Source organism: Melospiza melodia, chromosome Z (genome assembly GCF_035770615.1).
Source record: "Melospiza melodia melodia isolate bMelMel2 chromosome Z, bMelMel2.pri, whole genome shotgun sequence".
Taxonomy (NCBI): Eukaryota; Metazoa; Chordata; class Aves; order Passeriformes; family Passerellidae; genus Melospiza; species Melospiza melodia.
In genome coordinates, this window is record NC_086226.1 from 62,367,701 (window position 1) to 62,387,355 (window position 19,655).

Below are 19,655 nucleotides of genomic sequence, written 5' to 3' on the forward strand. Positions count from 1 at the left end.
GGAGGGGGGGGTCTCACCAGAGGGGAGCAAAGGGGTAGAATCCCCCCTCTCGCTCTGCTGCCCACGCTGCTTTGGATGCAGCCCAGATGCAGCTGGCTTTCTGGGCTGAGAGCGCAAGCTGCTCTTCGAAATACCGAGATCAATAAATCGGCTTACACGTAGCCAGCGGACACAGCTCCCACCCTGCCCCTACGCTTTTCCGGGGAAGGAGGGCGGTTCCGCTCCCGTCACCGCGGCCTTCCCGGGCCTGGCACAGGGAGCGCGGGCGTGGCGGTGCGCACCGCCCCCGTGTGGGGCGCGGGTGAGCCGCAGCCGCCCCGCGGCGCTGGCCGCGGGAGAGCCCCGGGAACCGGCGGCGCCGCGACTGCTGCCACAGCGCTGCGGCTCGGGAGCGGCGCGGCCGGCAGGAGCCCCCCGGCCGCGGGGCTCGGAGGGCGGGGGCCGCGGGGCCCCTGGGCGTGCCCTGGCGCGTCGGCGGCGGGCGGCGGTGGGGCCCCGCTCCCCGGCCCCGCGGCCCTCGCGGCGCCATGGGGCCGCTGCTGTGGCTGCTGCTGCTGCCGCTGGGCGCGGGCTCCACGGCGTACGAGGTGTACGTGGATGCCCGGCGAGCCGAGCGGCCCCTGCAGCACTTTTGGAGGAGCACTGGCTTCTGGTAAGAGCGCGCCGCCCGGCTCCGGGCCCCAGCCCCGAGCCGCTGGGCAGAGGCTCCTCGGCCCTCGCCCCGGCCGCATCCCGCCCTCTCGGTCCCCAGGGCGTGCGGACGCTGCCTTCCAGGAGGAAACGAGGCTCTCCCGGGCTTACTGCTGTGGGATTAGAGGGCCCTTGCTACTCCTTATCGCTTATCCTGGTGCTGGACCAGGTCCAGAGTGTAGGGCGGGACGTGGGATGTGGCAGTTAGTGTGAACTGGCCATAAATAGGCCTTGTCTCCGCTTCTCTGACTTGCTTCCATGTCCCCTCGAGTATGTAAAGTCCATCTTCTTCCCCAGCACAGTACATGTGTTGATACTCAGAACTCATTTCCCTTTACTTTTCAGTGTTTCCATTGCCAAGGGCCCCTAAAGGGCCCCAGGAAAAACTTCGGAGAGTTCTAGTACTGCCAAACAAAAGACTGATAGTTCTAGGAGTTTGTTCTTCTTGACAGACGTTTTCCAGATGTACCACCAGATGCAGCCAGTGGGTCAAGTTGACCCAAGTTAGGGGGAAGGCGGTGACCATGCAGAAATTCCTGTATTCTGGTCGTGCTTGGCTTCTGGTCTTGTGCTTAGTATTCTGGTCTTGCTCAGCTAACTAGGATTGGAACAGCCTTTAAGTTTAGTGAGACTACCAAAAGCTTCTAGCAGGCGTGAAAATAAGAGATAGTAAATTCCACTGCCGTGCTTGTATTTTACTCTAAAGTGATTATGATCTACTTCATTTAGGCATGCAGTGGGTTAAATAACGCTTATGTGGAAAAGAGTTGCAATGGAGATGGAATGAGTATGTGCTTTGGAAAAAGGACTTTGTGCACTTTTTTTGTATAATGAATAAAGGTTCCCTAAGAAAAAAGTTAAAAGATTTTTCTTTAGGTTTCCAAGGGGGAGTGGAACAGAACTGGACCTAAAATACATTCTGATAAAGAGAAACATTTGGGCTTTCAAGATTTTTTCTTCTTTCATTGTTTCTTTTTTTTTTTTTTTTTTTTTTTTTTTTTAGGAAACATTAATGAAAATCTGCCTTTAAAATAGTATGTTTAGCCCATTTAAACTGTAGCCTGTTAAAACACTCATGATTTTAATTGTGTGAAAAACCTTGGAAAGCTGCAAACATGAAAGACATGTGAAGGAAAGACAGAGTAACAGTAGCAGAGGCAGAGGCTATCCATGGGTCAGCAGTTACTCTTTTATAATATCTGGCCAACGCTAGTATTTCTGCAAATCCCTTGAAAGCTCATGCAGTGGCACAAGTGAGTTCCAGCTGCTAAAGCTTCTTTTCTGGGCGAGTGCCCAGCTGTGGATCAACAGCTGAGAAAACCTGGGAGCAAGGCTCGAAGTTCTTTTAGATGGGTACTTTGCACTCAGAACAGGAAAGGACAGATGCTGAAAGCACCACTAACAGAACTCACCGTTCTGCCAGCTTTCTGTTGTATCCCATCACAGTTTCTGCAAAATTTCTCTCTTACGGGGTGTGAATTTCAGAATGTTTATTCAACACAGTCTAAGCAAAAATAATTGTCTTTGCCACTATTGATTGGAAGCCAGTTTGAATTTCAGAGTAGTAGTAAAGCATTCCATCAGAATCTGATAGTTAATGTTGTCCGTGTTTACTGGAACAATTAAAAAGATCCAAATGGCTGCTACATTTTTAGTAAGAATGGAACTGGTAATTTCTCAGTATCACTTGTGTGACTTCAAACTATCTTATGGAGATGGTTTTTAAGTGCCTTTTATGCTGGTGAGACTGCAGAGAGGGGTTCACGTATACTGGCTGATTTGTAATAAGCATTATAAATGGATGTGGTTTGTGTAAAGACTTGAACTTTCAGGTAAGTTTGCAGGAGATGGGGTAATAGATCGGCAGTATCTCTGTTGTGTCAAGTTCTTGTCCAGGTGGGGTCAGGTGTTTCTTACTTTGTACACAGAGAGTTAGGCAGTGGGAGATTGATTCAGCAGAGCCCTTGGTGGCAGGATGATGATATGGATGGGTACAGAGTAGGCAGGGATGACTTAAATGACTCTTCCCAGCAGAGTTACAGTCAGCACAAGTCTGGTAAATATCATGGGAGATAGACTACAACAGTTTTTGACTTAAACAGTTCGTATGTAGTGTGTAGTTAGAGCACAGGTCATCTCTTGCTGCATTGTGAAGACACATGGATCTATTTTACCAAGCCTGAGGGAAAGTGTTGTTTTATCCTTCCTGTCATAAAAATGCTTTATCATTCAGAATGTGCACAGTATGAGGAGGCTTGATGAAAGTCCCTAAAGATGCCCAGACCTAGTGAACCATGCAGCATTCTGAGTTGCTGATTTGTGAAGGGTGGGGTTGACATCTCCATCTTGCAGTATTTATCTGTGGAGATTGGAATAACAGATATTTGCCACAGTGTAATGTTAATTTCAGTGGAATAAGTAGATATCTAAGTCAAGTTGATATGTTTGTTGCTGTATAGCCCTGAGCCTGTTAAACTGCTTGCAGAATCAAACATAGAAGCCTCAAACTGCACACTCCTGTGCTTTCTAATGCTTAAGGGTTAGCTGAACGTGGCTGAAGAATATGAAGGCTCTGAGCATCTGATTCTGCTTCAAAGAAGTGTAGTAGCATCCACAGCAGAGAAAGAATTGATGTCATTGCATGAGCTTCATCAAGAAGGTCAAGCCCATATTTTTCTTGCATCAGACATCAGCCTGTCTGACTTCCACTGTAAAGCCTGAAAGACAGTGAGCTCCTTTATGGTTAGTTCCTCAGAGACAAGGCAACTGTTACTGTATGGTTTCCTCTGGCCCTGTTGCCTGAGATCACTGTCTGTGCAGCCGTGACTGCTGGTGGTTTTCCTTTCAGCGTGGCGCTGAGATGCACCCAGGTTGTGTTCTTTGCCAAACAATGTGTATAGCCAGTTGGCCCCAAATAACCTGCAACTCCGTTTTGCTTTCGTCTCATGTTAGGCAGTGCTCCTCATGCCATGTAGGAACATGGAGGTGGTGTAGGAATGTAGCACAGGAATCTTTGCATGCCCAGTGGAGCTGCTATTTAATATTTCAATGTGTTTCTTTTCTTTTTCTGAAGCCCTCCTTTACCTCACAGCAGTGCTGACCTGTTTGACCTGAGCAACGACCAAGAGCTGAACCTTGCCTACATTTCTTCTGTTCCACATGGTGGCATTGAACAAGTTCGGATCCACTGGTTACTGGAATTAGTTGCTCTTAGGTAAGTATACACCTTAAGTCGAAGTCTAGGAAAATGTGACACATTAAAGGGTCCAACAGGCACTCACTTTGATGTTTATCTTAGCCAAATTGCAAGCTGGGCATATCTTTGCTTCTGTGGAAGTCAGCTAAGTTCCAACAGATGGGAATAATTCTGGAATTTTAAGAAACGAAGAAAGACACAGTTTGTAGAAAACTTGAGAAGTTGAGGGATTAGAAAGATGGTTTACTTTTTAGTGCTTTAATATAGGAAGTGTGATACAGTTAAAAAGTCCAGCAAAGGTTGATACAAGCCTAACTTACTAAGAGGTCCAGATGAAAACTGCCACTAACCCTTCTGCCTATTTTAGAAGTTACTTTTTGCCTCCTGAAGCCATGTGTGCACTGCATTAATTGACAGGTAGTGAGAATTAAAACAGGCTGGATTTGGGTAATACCAGTTAATACCCTGTCCAAAAGGTTTTATATACAAAATGGCATTTTTAGTTTTAGGGAAGTATATGTCAGACTTTAGGAGAACACTTGGAATTCATTTCAAGTCCCTTTTAACTCAGCTTGAGCAAATTCATATCAAGATGCCTAGTGAGAACAGCCAAATAGCCAGATGCCTAGAGCAGGAGCAATTGGTCTATGAAGAAAGACAAACCATAAAAACCCCATGAAAAATTGTAATAGCTCTTAAAAGTTCCGCCTGGCCCAGACTCTTGCTGAGCTGAGCACATTTACAGTACACATTATTGTGGCATCTACTGTCCCAGACACAGAAGAATGGGAATTTACTGCTTTGGGGAAGCAACAGGGAAGGAGAGCTCAGATGCTGAAAATGGCATGTGAGCAGAGGAGTAGGGAGTTTCAAAGTGTGCATTAGGAGTAGAATTTTTCTTTCTCAATATTAGAGTGTGCTTGTGTATGTCTGCTTTTTATGAAGGTGGTCATAAGTCCTGCACACAGGTAAGCATTGCATCAGTACCCCAGAGTGGCCTCTGTTTTTTAATTCATCGGTGAACATAGTGGGTAACAGGGCTCCTTGCTCTCTTCTTTCCCTCTTGAAGTTTCCACTAAACACCTTTTCCTCTGTGTGTCTCCCTCTCTCACTGGACTGTGGAATATGTACAATATGTACTCTTGGAGTGAGCCAGTGTAAAGGACAACCATCCCTGCTCACTGCTTAAGGAGTCCCTGTTTTAGAGATTTCTCCTGGGAGGTGGATTGAGTCTTTCAGGTTTCTGTAACCAATTCACGTAAGAAAAATCAATGAGTACCTTTGGAAAGAAAGTAGCCACATTTGCACTTGGAGCTCAGAATCCCTTCTGGCAGGCTTTCTTAGCTATGCCATTGTGTTGAATTGGGTGTTCCACATGACTGAGGGAGAGGAATGCATCTGTCATGGATTCTGCTCAGCCTTTGTGGGGACTGAACCACTGAGCCTTTTAAAAAAAGTAGGATACAATCCTTGACACAATTGAAATTCTAGGACTGTGGAAACATAGCAATCAATCAAGAAGTCCCCAAAAAGGCTTCAGTGTCTCAAAGGTAGGATTCTACCCTACCAGTATCAATCTTTAGCCCACCTTTGACATGTAGAATCTAGAAACTGCTACTGTTTAGAGCCAAGATAAAACATCTCATTTTACAGAAAAATGTTCATTTGTCAAGGACAAGAAGACATGTAAGTTGTGGGAGGACAACCAGTGGACTAAATGTCAGTACTTTTGGAAGGGGAAGGGGCATAGAGCCTGTGACAAACATTGGGACTCAAAAAACCAACAGGAGCAGAAATGCAATTCTGAGCAGAGAAGTTCAGTGCTGATGCCTAATTTTGTGCATGTGTAAATCTTTTCCTGAGCCAGTGATTTCCAGAAGGATGGAAAAAGGCTTTGAGTGCAACCATCTGAGTGCAGAATTGTCTTATGTCATGGGGTTGATGAGTAGAGAACACTCCTTGGAAAGTAGATGGGAACTTGACTGAAGAAGAGCCCTTAGGAAAAACAGAGTACCTCTGTGGAACTCTAGCAGATAGAGACTTTGCTTTTCTTCACAGCTGCCACCATCTGTAAAAAAGGTGCCATAAATGTTTCTGCCAAGGAATAGATGTACTTAATAAAAGACTGCCACCTTCCCTTTCTCACTTCTGTAATGGTCTTTCTCATTATGTTTTTTACTCCCCCAATACCAAGTGCATCCCTTTATTTTAATTTTTTCTCGTACAGCAAGCTCTCCCTCTTCATATTTGTCTTTATTGGGAGTCAGCCCATTATTTTGTCACTTGTGAAAAAGTACCACAAGGCAAACTGTTTTCAAATAACTCCTAGTTTTATTTTCCAGCCAGTAGCACACATTTGTCTCTTGGTCTTGGTCTTGTGACACAGGAATATTCATGATTGTGGGGAAATCCAGGATGTCTTTGATGGACTGGACAGTTCCCAGGTTGTTGGTTACCAGTGCCAGTAAATAGAGCTATTTTGACACATTCTGGCCATGCTTCACTAGTCAACAAGACAGGACACTTTGAGCTGAAGACTCCGTCTCTTTGCCCAGTTCCAAGGGACACACACACAGTCCACAATAAGAATCCATTTTTATGTAGCAGTACTACAGTCTGTTAGATACATGATATGTAGTAAATCACAAGGCATCACAGTGAACAAAAATACAGTCAACCTACATGAAGCATATAACATTTCTTAAAAGGCATATAATGGTTTTTATTTCAATATTAGTATTAACCTAGTTGGAATTACCAGCCTATCCCCAGCTCCTCTCCAAGACATGATAGCTAATTTCTGGTAAATTAGGAGAGAAGAGAATCAGTAGTTTTTGTTAATTTTCAATCTTCATATCTTTAATCTTAGTATAACTCAGTATAGCAAACATAGATGTACTAGAAAAAGGCTTGCTTTTTTTAGTTACCTTTTACATACTCCTTAGAAATAATTCACAGTCTGCCAGAATCCCTACAACATAGCACTGAAGCTGTTTTCATGTTTTGTTTGTCCAACACAGTTGATTGTGAGCCAGCTCTGCCAGTAAAACCAAAACAGGAAATTGTTCTTACAGTTTCTTCTGACCAATAGTTTCTTTCTTCATATATAAATTCTAAAGTTTACCTTTCCTCTTATGTGTAGTGAAGTTTCTTTACTTATGTATCCTTTGGTACCAACTTAAATGTGAAAAAGAGACTTCCCACTCTTACTTTCTTATCCTCATCATTATTCTCCAGAGACTCTTGCAAGGTTACGCCTTCCACTGGAATTTCTTTTTCTTTTTTTTTTTTTTTTCATCTTTTAAAATGAGGTTAATCTAGAGTTAAGGGTATATTTGCAATTTTTTTGTGTGTTCTATGTTGGTAGCTGGATCCAGAGAGCTAGAAAAAGTGTAGATTGGTAGGATGTTTTATTTGAATTCCAGTGACAGCTTGTTTTAGTGCAGTGTCCTATGAGTGTCTATATTGATACTGTCTGGTAGTAATTCTTATCAACCCATTTGCCCTTTAAGGTCCAAACAGGACCTTAAAAGAGGTATTCCCCGATCAAAGAATGGTTACAAACAAGAGCAGATACTAAGCAGTTTTTTGTCCTTGGGCCCTACTCACTTCCTTTTAGAACAGAAAGAAGCTAATCATACCAAGTCAGCTATTTAAATAATAGGGTGGATTGTTTTGTGACAGGAAAATATTGCTAATGGCCAATCCTTTAAATCTCATGTCAGATGTTTCTGTCAGGTTTTGCAGCTTTAGCAGTACTAACAGTGTGCAGCTGATAGGCTTCCTACACAATGAGTGTGTGAAAAAGCCAGCATCGAATAACTTGATACTGTGCTAGTCATAGTCCCTGTGAAGATATTTTTGGTCTTTTGGAAGTGCACTGCTTTTCCTCTAAGAAAATACTTGTTTCTGAGGGCCAGACAGGCTCTGGAGCACCTAGAGAACCTCAGTTTGACTGTTCTTTCATTCAGTGACCTAAACAATTGAAATAAGTCATATGATGTATTGACTTGACTTTTTTTTTTTAAATGGGATGGCAAATAAATGGCTTCTGTATATATGGAACCTATTTCTAGAGTCTGTTAGTTTTGAGAGGCACAGCTGTGATAGAATTTCCTTCCATGCTTGGTGGTGTGTGAAGCTGACATGACAAAGGAGAGAGAGTGAGCACAGCTGTCTTACCTCTTGTGCGGGTAATTATAAACTTGAGTATGAAACAGAATATTCTGCCCGTGCCATGAGCCAGAACACTGCATACTGTCTTACAATCAAAATCCAAAACTATTCTTATTTTTGAAGAGAGAGCATACATATACAACAATACAACTGATGACTAAAGCATAATGAACAACAGTTAATGCAAATTATTATAGAAAGTAACCAGCCTCAGAAAACATGATCTAGTAGACCTCAAATCAAAGATTAATATGATAGGAAAAAAACACCAAGCAAACAAAACCCCCACAATGTCTGTAGTATGTACAAACAGTGGTGAAAGTTTTTCAACATAGAGGGATACACAAGTTACAAAGCATTGCTCCGTTTACTTGACCCATATATGTTACTTGTAATACTTCATTAGCATTGCATCAGAGACCAGCCAGGCAGTTCTGACTGATCCATCAATCCCCTTCAAGAAAACTCACAGATTTACCTTCCCACCCTACCCTTATTTTCTCCTGTTTTTCTTTGAACCCAGGCAGGCATTTGTAGGAAGATAGGGATGTGCTGCATCACAGCTCTGAGGTTTTATGTTTGATGGTCCTTTTGTGTCCCTGAATTATAGTTGCGTCTGCCCACCAGAGGCAACTTATTTTACAGGATGGTACAACTAGCTGGGTAGCTGCCAGTTAAAGCCATTCATTTTTCTTAACTCTGTTTATCCTTTTACTAGTTACAAATTTGCACATTGGAGTCATATTTCTTCCAGCATGATTAGGGGTATCACAGCCTTCAGTAACTAATTATGACAGATTTAATCCAATAGAACAGATGACTTCTGTAACTCCAAAGCCAGCAGTTTTTGAAAATGGTCATTTTGAGAGGAACCTGTGATGGATCATAGTTTCTTCTCCTGTGGCAGATTATGCTGTTAAGGTGTGTGTGATCAAGGAGGAGAGATATTCTACATTCCACAATATTTTATGCATTTTATTTTTATGCAAACAGTGGGGACTTGTCTAGGAGTACATCTGGAGTGACTGGAAGGAGTAGGGCCTTGCAAGTCACTGTTTAAACAATGATGTATCCAGAATGCTGTATTGATCGCTTTTTGATGGAAGTGGCTTTGCCTTCTTAACACAAACCGGCCATTTAATCACTGGGAGAACAGCACTGGGTAGTCCCCTGACATCCATGTTGGGTCACAAAGGATCATGGTAAGATGCAAGTCAATCTCAAACAGCCATTGCCTGGATTTTAAAGTGAAGGTGGTGGTCTAACCTTTCCATGCTTGTCCTGGACTGCGTCCCCAGTGGCTGCCCTTTGTAGCATATGACATAAAGTGGAACTCTTTGGGGGGAATGGCTTTACGCAGCCAACTGTGTGTCTGATAGTTGCAAACTACCCCTCTCTGTCTGTCACTTTGTGGCGAATCATCAAGGAGGACACAGGGTTAAACTGGGCAGTCTGCTGGAAGCTTTTGGTCTTTTGCAAACAGTACAGCATTATGTATACTGTAGAACAGCATTTCCTGCATGCATCCAAAATCCTTTCCGAAGTAACCCCCTCTTTTCAGAGAGTCTATCACTGAGGGATTGCAGCAAGCCAGAAGAACAGAAATGTTTAAATTCTTGTAGTCTTTCAGGATTTCCTTCAAAGTATTAACTCCAGTGGTGTCCAAAAATGAGATGGAAGAGCAATCGACAACGAGGGCTTGGAAATCAATTTCCTTAGGAACTAGTTGCAAAGTGGTTTCTCCAATGCCCAGTCCATTAGCAGTTTTGTGATTTCCCTTTTTCAGATGCTGCTTTTCCTTCTTCTCATATTTCTTTCTTCGAGCAGCTTCTAGGTTAGGATCTAAATTGGTCAATCTGTACAGAGATTTTAGGAAGTAGTTTCTATTTGCATAGTAAAGTGGGGCCTCAAAGCGAAATATTTTGACCTTTGGAACAGGAGAGAGATTTTCATATTCTAAGTCATCCTCATAAAAGCTTGTGTCTTGAATCTGACCAAGCAGGGCTGTCCGTGGCCGCTGGGTCCGAACAATGATGCATAACATGGAGAAAACAATGCCAACCAACAGCCCTATTTCTGTGCTGACCAAGGCAGAGGCAGACATGGTAACTACCCAAACAAGTGTGTCCACCTTATTCACACAGTATCTTGCTGGCACATCTCGGAACTTCCTCAGGGCTCCCCGAAGGCTCACAATGATAATACAAGCCAGGACACACTTCTGCAAGGAGTAGAAGAGAGGTGCCAGGAAGAGCAGCACCAGCAAAACCACCATTGCACTAATTACTCCAGAGATTTGAGTTTGGCAGCCTGTAGATGTTTTGACAAGTGTTTTTGCCAAAGCTGCACTGGTTGCAAAAGAGTGGAAGAAGGAAGGAATGATGTTGCAGAACCCCACAGCGAACATTTCCTGATTGGCTCGGATGGTGTAAGCATATTTCTTTGCAAACATTTCGGAAAGGGATACGGTGAAGACAAAGCTGACTATGGCAAGAGGCAAAGCATCTAGAGCAACTCTGAGCATTAAGTTGAACTCTGGTACCTTTGGAGGGATAAATCCTGTTGGAATAGCTCCAGAAACACTGGATGCATACACTTCATTTAACTTACCATAGTGTGACACCAGTGTTGCCACAACAATAACTACCAGCTCCGTGGGAAGAGGAAATTTCAGTTTATGCTTATACCGATCTCCAATTTCCTTAGCAGTGACCAGCACCACAATACAAATGGCACTTGTGATGACATCACAAATGTTGGCCTGAGAAATGTTCCGGAAAATGTTAATCCAGGTAATAACCAGCATCCCATGCCCTTGGCTGCGTGGAATTTTTATTCCAATAAGATACTTCACTTGAGCTGTTAAAATGGTTAAGGAAGCACCAGTTGCAAAGCCATCTAGTACGGATTCAGATAGGTACATAGATACGAAACCTAGACGGAAGATCCCCATTAGAACCTGAGGAAACAGAATAAGAAGAAAAAACAAACCATGAGCTGTAACCATTGCTGCAAATAATTAGGTACAGATGGGGGAGAGCTAGCTGGAGGCCAATAGTATTTGGCTATTTCGTTCTTGAAAGAGGAATTACCCTTTTTTGTTTCCAGTCTGCTTTTAAAATGTGATTCCTTTTACTGTTGTGGAATGCTGCAAACACAAGAGATGAATGAGGAGTTTGAGAAAGGCTGGTCAATCAAGCATTTGTCTGAAATGACTCCACTGAAGTGGCTTGCCTGATTTTTATTCCCCATGCAAAAGAACAGTGGGTCCAAAATACTTCTGTTATACCAAAGTCAATTTTCCTTTTTTCTGTCTTAAAGCAAATAAAGTTAATATGTATGGCCTTTTTCTTGTAAAAAAAAACTTGATGATTGACAACAAATCAGATCCCTACTTTAGCTTTTTCATTAAACAGCTTTTAATTTTAGCCCTGTGGACAGAAGGGAACATGGAGTGCAGATGGCCCTTGTTGCATGCCTAAGATCAAAGTGTCAGAACAGATCACCAACTCCACAATTCTGTCCTTAACTAGTTGATTCTTCTTAGATGGTTTTGGAAAGTACAACTTCACAAGGGCATTTTTTTGTTCATATATGTGACCTGAAATTTCTTACTACAACCAGAAGATAGCTGGTTCTTTCTGCAATCATATATATACACAGATACATACATACACACACAGAGTTAATTGTGAAGTATGTTCATGATGCTTCCTTCTGTACTCTCTTGATATCCTTGTTGACAAGTGTCAAGGAGTCCTGCACAGCCATTGTCTGAAAAGTGGGTTAGTCAGTGTATTTCTCCTCTTGTTCTTTCTTTGAATTATCTTTTGGGCACCAGTTTGGTGGAACACAGCACGCCCTACCAAAAAACTGAGCTGCTCATTCTGAACCTGCAGAAGTAGTTTAATAGAGGTATACACCTCTATTAAAATATCTAGGGGAAAAGTGATTTCTTCATTTTTAAGTACGCAGCTCTCTGGGAATTTCCTATATCTGTACTGGGCCTCACTGTCCCATGAAAGCAACAGGGCCAAGAAGCAGAAGAGTATCAAAACAATGTTGATGGTCTTCCAGAAGAAGACTCTTGTTTTACCTGTGTTTACTAGCAACTAAGTAAACTGCCTCCCTCATGCTGTCTCTGAGTTGCCTACCATTAGGCTTCCTGGAGAAAACAGCCCAAGGTACATTTGAATGAACTGATGATGTATCTCATTGAAAGACAGTCAAGCCAAAGCTTAGGTCATGAAAAAAACTTTAGGAAATTCATACCTTGCCTCTGGGTGTCAGCAACCACTTACCTGATACACTCCAGCCATGAATGTCAAGGCTGTAGCAATGCCAATAGCGTAGCACTCTTTCCCACACTCGGCATTTATCCCCGCAATGGTAAGGTTGAAGGCAGTTGTGTTGGACGGATTATCATTCTGCAGAGAGCCGTCACCTGAGGCTGGTGGGGCATCATCATTCAAGTCAAACCCAGCCAAGAGAAGTTCTCGGTCCACAACTTGTCCCACCATTAAGCTTATCAAGCTGAAAATGCCAACAGAGACGTGACGGGATGTGCCCATTAAGAAGTAGATGATGTTGGCAAAGAAAGATGTGTAAAGGCTATAAATGGGCTTCAGACCTGCCAGCAGTGAGTATGCAATTGCTTGAGGCACCAAAATTATCCCAATCACTAACCCAGACATAATATCTCCCCAAATGTACTCTTTGCATCGGTACTTGGGAAGCCATCGCAAAACAGGAAAGAAGTCCATAAGAAAGTTCTTCAGCTTCTGTGGTGTGCAGGAGCAGCTCTTTCTCAGCTTAGCTACCATGATTGCTTTCCTGTTAATCTTGACACGAGTCTTTCTTTCCATGAGAAAGCAGGATGAGGTGTTGTTTTCCATTCTGGTAGCCTCAGGTGGTCTTTCCATTTTCCCAGTGCTTACTTCATCTAACGTGTTCCTGCAAAGTGAAGAAAACCTCTGTAAGGTTGCAATTCGTGAAAGTTTTTTTAACACAGTCACTTAACACTAAAAGTTTGTCCCCGATTTTGCTTTTAAGGAGGCATCATCCCAAAACAAACACTCTCACAGGGCTCCAGTGACACATAAGGCTAAGAAATAAATCTGCCCTTTCTTCCACACATTAAGGAGTACTTTGAATTGAATCCAGTTTGTTCTAATAAAGAAAAATGGGGTTGAATTAGCCATTTTTTGTTATGACAAAGATTTCCATCATATGTTCTAAATGTTCTATCATAAAGGTCTTTGTGACCAGAAGTAGGACTTGATGGTGTGAAATAAACGTGTGCTAGTGAGGTGGGTCATAGTGTTTCTCTACAGTGAGTACATCTTGTAATCATTGATTAGTAACTCTCATGGGGTATGATCTCTCACTGCAGTTGTCGTCGGTGCAGAAAAGAAAAACATTCTTGGTAGGAGCTGTAAAACAAAGTTTTCTGGAGAGCAGAGCAGCAGTTTAGTCTAACTCCAAAGATATGTACATAAACAATTGACAGACTCTTTGTGGCTGCTACATAACATTAACTTGTTGCATTGTAGATTGTTTCGATGTGCAGCTTCTGGTAATAAATGCCTCCTCACAAATACCATCACATTGGTAACACACAGACTAAGCACCATGACATTACCACATTGGAAGAGTGGTACATGTTATTATTTTCAGGTTTAAACCCATAGTTACCCAACTTTGGTAACTTTGCCAGTAATGAGATACAACAAACAATTATGTGTACAGCAGAACACAGCAGTGTTACCTATGGTTCTCCTGATTGTTTTCTAGTATGTGATGGCTGGAATGATTTGTATTCCCCTGATGGGGGGTTTTGTTGTCCCTTGCCTCAATGGACACAACTGTTTTCACCAATCTTGACTTCTGCATTTTTACTCAATTGTCAAATTAAATTGAAATTAGCTTAGTGCCTTGATAAGTAATTTTGGGGTGGGTGGGAACATGGCTAAGAGGCAAAACATGCAAGTGTCCTAACTTGCATAGCTAGAAAAATGTAATAGGAACACACAGATGGAAAATGTTAAACAGGCTATGCCAAGTGGCAAATCTTTTCTGGTTAGCAGTAGAGGGAAAGAAGAGACTTCCATGTGAGGATGCCCATGTAAGAGTAGTGGGAAATAAAGAGTGCCTCGTACTGATCTAGATGAAGATAGTATGTCCCAATACAACAGTATGCAGAACTTTGAGGAAAGGAGACCTCTAGGCTCAGCCTCTCCCAGTGTCATTAACAGCCAGGATCTCTGCATCAGAGCTATTTGGTGCCAGAAGTGACATTATCATAGTGTCAAATCTTGTCTTCACTTACAAGTGAAAGCTGTTTCTTTCCTCTTTCACTGTTTAGAGACAGACTCTGTACCCATCAGTTTTATAAAACTTGAAGTAAACTTACTGGCACAGTATTCTGTTGGTAGATTTTAGTGGTTCAAACAATTAATACATAGTTTAGATGGTACTGACAGAATTCTCAGCAAATTTAATGGGATTTTTTGCTGTTAACAAGAACATTATTATTTGTTGATGTTAGGTAATAGCCTGTTAAGGTGTAGAATTCTGAATTTAGAAAAAGCATTAATGGGTCTAACTGGAAACATAATAGCAAAAGAACAGATTAGCAATAGCCTGTAAGCCTTTGTCTAGAGCAGTCCAAACTAAGAGTGGCTTATTAAAAAGTCTTTTGTCTATCCTGCTTAGAAATAGTTTTCAAGATTTTAATAATTATGTTTTGCCATCAGATTGAAAATAATAAGATTATTATATATCTGTAACTAGAGCAGAAATTTTAAACAAGTTCCCAGGTATTATGATACAGCTTAGAGATAAATGATGCAGCATGATTTCCAAGGCTATGCAAAGTTTAACCACAATTCAAACAGGATCTTCAGGTATTATAGATAATTTATAATTTGGTAAAAGGCAGAGTAGAGATTCTTGCTAGAAATGTGTGGACTGATTGTCCAAGTTGAAAAGAACCTGCATAGCAGTCTAAACGTATGTTTAAAAATTAGTAGAGTTTTATCCATCCCAATTACATAAACCTATGTTAACTCCCATTGTATACATTTCTTTGTAAGTTTATTTCCATCATAAGGGAACACTAATTACAATTTAATATAATTATTTATAAAGATCCATGTCCATTCTTTATCAATGCTAAGTTTACTTTAGACCCTAATGTACTGCACAGTTATGCTAGCCAAGATCTGCTTGGACAGGAAAATAGGTTGGATCTAGTCTTTGTTAGAATGCAAAGGTGACAGAAAAGATAAATGAAGTTGCAACACCAGGTGAAGTACTTCAGAGCATATGAATAAAGTTTACCAAATACAGAATGCTAGCAAGTGTAATAAAGATGCTGATTTTTAAAAGGCAAAATCCCAATACTTCCTTCCAGTCTTACCTAAATTAGTTTGGAGAATGACACGCTTGTGCATCAGGACAGCAAGTCCTTATTTAAATGCCACTCACTTCTTATAGCCAAGTGAGTTCAGCCAGCCAGGAAATAAGTATTGTGCCCTTGCTTGACATACTTAAAAGCTAGTGGGCAGTTCAATATCCAATGAGTGCTTTTTATAGGCTACATAAAAAAGATTGCATCAGCTTCTGTACACTAGACTCGTATATTTAATTGCATAGTTGCTGTCTGCCTTTCTCTAATCTCATACAATTTACCTGGAAGTAATGTGATATTTACAAAAAAACCCCATTACAATTCAAAGGTGTGTATTGTTTGAGCAGCTTCCTGAGGGATAGTAGTGATTTTTATTACATAAGATGATTTCAACACAATTTCTTTGGAAATCTATTAAGAGATCTTGTGTTTGAATGATAGTTTACTAATATATATACTAACTTTACTGCTGTACTGGATAATCGGAATAATAGCTTTTTGTAAAAAACAACCAAGCCTCCCCCACCTGCAAAAAAAAGAAAAAAAAAAAAAGAGGTGGTACAGTAAACTATGTATCTTCTGTTTTCAAGCTGACAGTAAGTAATTTTCTTCATTTTTTTTTCCTGAAAATAAAGGCTTCCTTCCTGTAAGTAACTGTTTATTCTGTTATATATGCTTTCAGATCCATCTCAAATGAATGCAGTAGCTGTTAAGCAGTCAGCTCTCAACCTAGATTGGTATCCAGAAACAGTTAATGTTTAAAGTTTCCTTGTTGCTTTTAGAATGCAGTAAAGCCACACCAAATAAGATCAGGGTCATTGTTATCAGCAACCCATTTTTCAGCTGTGTAATCCAGTAATTGTCAGGCTATGATACCTATAACTCATTGCTTCACCTGAAGGAAGTGTGATTCCACCACAGATGGGTGCTATACCCTGTACACTTATGCAGCCTAGCAGAGCTTGCAGCTTCCAATGTTCTGGCCCTCTCCAAAGACAGAATGGAGAAGAGGAGATCTGTCTGCTGTTGTGCACATGAGCAGACTCCAGCCTTCTGATTTTGGCACTGAGATCCAACACCATTCTTCCAAAGTGGTAATACTTGAGCAGTGTGCCGGAGCCCTAGGGGGGCAGTAGGTGGATTCCTTTACTGGTTCACCAAATGACCCATTTTCATCTTAGTCCGCACTAAGAAATGGAAACCCGGTATTCCTCCCTTCCTTCCTCCAGAGCTCCACAGAACATAATGTTTGCATTTTATTCAAGTCATGATTTGCCGGAAAAGCCATTCTTAACAGGGCTGCACAAATGAAGCAGCATGTAGCATGAAACATGTTAGTTCCTTGCTCTTGACTTCGGTGTTGGAACAACTGTTTAAACAAGTGAAAGTTGACTTGTGTGCACATTCATGTATATGTGCAACATTCATATAATTACAACAGAAAGTAGTCTTGGTCATTTTTAATTGTACTTTATGTTTGGAATCTTCACAGTGAAGTTTTTTCAAGTTTCCCTTGACCATATGAGCGAAAAGCAATTGAACAGAGCCTTTTCTGACCCACTTTCTGCTAACTTTCCAACTGGCCTTAGTCCCACCTTTCTTCCTGTCTTTTCATCATGCCTGTGACCTGACAAAATCTCTCTGCAGGGAAAGAAACAATCGTTACAGTATGTTCATGTGGGATTTCTATTTGCAGCTTCTTTGGCAGGCAGTTTCTCCTGCTACATGTATAACCATTCTAAACGGATAAGTTGTTCTTTGTGAAACAGCACAACCCCTAAAAACTTAATTATTTTGCATCCTTTTGCCTCCCCATCTTGGATTGTCCACCAAAAACTCTGAAGCTGTATCTCTTTCAAGCTAGGAAGGAGTAGCGACAGTGAGCCTATCTCCCTATGCTGAGATACTTTAAATGCTTTATTTGGAACAGAGGTCAGATGGTATCACAGCTCTATATTATAATTGCTCACTTGCTGAAATAGTGATTTCAAGTGTAAGTTAGGATAGAGCCATTTAAAGAGTTTAAGCCACGTGATGTTTGTTGTTTTCTCCATGTTTGAACTATGAAAAATCCACTGAAAACTAATGTGGTTAGGGTGGGTTTTGTATTTATTTGTTGCGTAACTCGCTGAAAAACATGAGAGACATCAGTCTAGTTAAACATTTGATTGGAAACACGGGTGTTAAGTTGTTAATGTTCATCTTTCATATCAGAAATATTTTCTGTCTCATAGAAACCTTTCTTGGCTCTAGTGGCTATGATTGCATTACTGTTGTGGTTTTGAGCAATGACACGATATTGAAAAAGCTCCTTGGTTATGCTCATTTATGGTGCATAGATTTAATGTACAGGGGTGTGTTATTCTTGCAAACTGGATTTTTTTTCAGAGGACGGCACCTAGAAACTATGCCCCAGTGCACTTTGACACTTTATGGTGGCATAAAAACCTAAGCCAGCAATTGGTGCTTTGGACATACTTGAACAGATGTGAGGAATACATTTAGTTTGTGAGAACTGACTAGTCTGAAATAAAGTCCCCTGAGCTGCATATAATGGAAGACAATACTGCTTTAGCACCTATTGCTTTGATTTATTAAGGTTTTGTTTTACAGGGTTGCTTAGATAGGTCAACATAACCTTAAAGTTTTAGAAGTCATCAGGTACTAAAACAGAACAAGTGAGAGGAATGTTTCTCTCTGTCTTACATTAGCTATTATATTTTCATCTTTAGAACTAAGATGTACTTGGAAGCAGACTTAAGCAAATTTAAGGTGCCAGCAGTGAAAAATAAATTTATTTATACTCTGACCCAGCAAGCTGTCAGACTACAGGCACAGAACATGGCAATGCCTTGTAGGAAAATCTTATGAAGCTTGTTAGATTTAGTTAGTTTTTTCACTATATAGGGGAAAAATGTTACTGCTTCAAAGCATTTTGTCTTGAGTTTCAATGTTACACTAATTTAAACGTGAAAGAGCAAATAGCATTCCAGTTTAGTGGTCTTTACAAGTCAGGAAAGCCAGATCATGTCCTCTACAAATTAAACTGCTATACTAAGGGGAGGTTTATTCTGAGAGTCTTTCAGATTTGTGTATTTCTAAATAAAATCTCCAATTCACAATTTCTGTTTTCAACTGTAAATTGATTTAGGACTTTTCAGGCAAGTTAGGCTCTTTGTTAAGTGTCTGCATTGACCAGCAGCTGTGATTCAAGTCTTGTTTTCCCAAGAATTCTCAGTTCCATATCCCAGTGAGTAAGGTGACAGCTGCTGACAGGTAACAATCCCAGAGCTCATGAGAAGGCTGCAGTGGAACTCATGCAGTTGGCCAGCACCTGTTGTTATGGCTGGCCCATCAATATCATCTCTGGGAATAATCATTCATGCAGACACATGGTCAAGTAGTTTCACTTGTTCTGCAGAGACACTTTTTGTGCAAGAATTCCAGAAATTGCTGATCTCACTATTGACATGCTCTTGAAGGCAAGACAGCATTTTTCTTCTGGAATGACCACTAAAAAGGCATTTCCTGTGGATTCAAAAAACATTCCTAAAAATCAGATTTCTTACTTTTGGGAAAGTAGCTGTTTCAAAGTCAAAGTCTGTTATTTAAAATAAAAGAAGTCTTTCAAGATAGCTTTTCAAGACCCTGGTCATCATTCATGAAGTTCAATACTAAGCTCTGTGTTCTGCCCTGTGGTTTTGCTGGATATTGTTTAGCTGTACTAAGCTGTCACAGAGAAAACCAAATTGATAGTCCATTCTCATGGTTTTTCCTGTTGTTTTTGGTGGCATCTTGTGTTTACTACAGGCAATAAGCACATTATTTTGGAAACACTTATTGTACTGAAGCACTAAGAAAATGCTCTCAGTTTCAATATCAATGTACTACTTTGAGAAACAAAGATAAGCCTAGTATATGCCATTTTCTTAAATAGAAATAAAAACTAACCAATTGGTTGAACTCTTGGATGAGGGTTGCAGGAAAGATAATTGCTGTGCCATTTATAGCTGACTATATGATTTACAAACTTTTGTCCAGTGTCTACTTTATAAGCAATATTAATAATAAACAAAACAAAATCCAACAGCACAAGCAAAGTAAGTGAAAAGAGGCAGTTTTTCATCTTTGAAAACAGGCAAAGAACAAATTAACCTGAATTCAGAGGCACTGGAAGGGAGA

General features: G+C 41.0%; 2 protein-coding genes across 8 annotated transcripts in view; one reads left to right on the top strand and one right to left on the bottom strand.

Annotated features, from left to right (window-relative positions):
* The first annotated feature begins 508 nt into the window (after positions 1-508).
* IDUA (alpha-L-iduronidase) overlaps positions 509-19,655 on the top strand; it is a 45,832-nt gene continuing 26,685 nt past the window's right edge. Inside the window, exons 1-2 of one of the 2 annotated variants that reach the window (XM_063181163.1) lie at positions 509-652; positions 3,764-3,904. In XM_063181163.1, the coding sequence (XP_063037233.1) occupies positions 528-652; positions 3,764-3,904 (266 nt within the window). In that variant the 5' untranslated portion in view covers positions 509-527. The remainder of the gene's footprint in view (positions 653-3,763; positions 3,905-19,655) is intronic. The other variant, XM_063181162.1, reaches the window with a different exon arrangement.
* SLC26A1 (solute carrier family 26 member 1) overlaps positions 6,198-19,655 on the bottom strand; it is a 36,830-nt gene continuing 23,372 nt past the window's right edge. For 5 of the 6 annotated variants that reach the window (XM_063181161.1, XM_063181158.1, XM_063181160.1 and 2 more), the window contains 2 exons: positions 12,364-13,015; positions 6,198-11,021 (listed from right to left, as the gene is read on the bottom strand). In XM_063181161.1, coding sequence (XP_063037231.1) covers positions 9,501-11,021; positions 12,364-12,984 — 2,142 coding nt within the window. In that variant the 5' untranslated portion in view covers positions 12,985-13,015 and the 3' untranslated portion in view covers positions 6,198-9,500. Of the gene's footprint in view, positions 11,022-12,363; positions 13,016-18,807; positions 19,002-19,655 lie in introns of all 6 variants that reach the window. The other variant, XM_063181159.1, reaches the window with a different exon arrangement.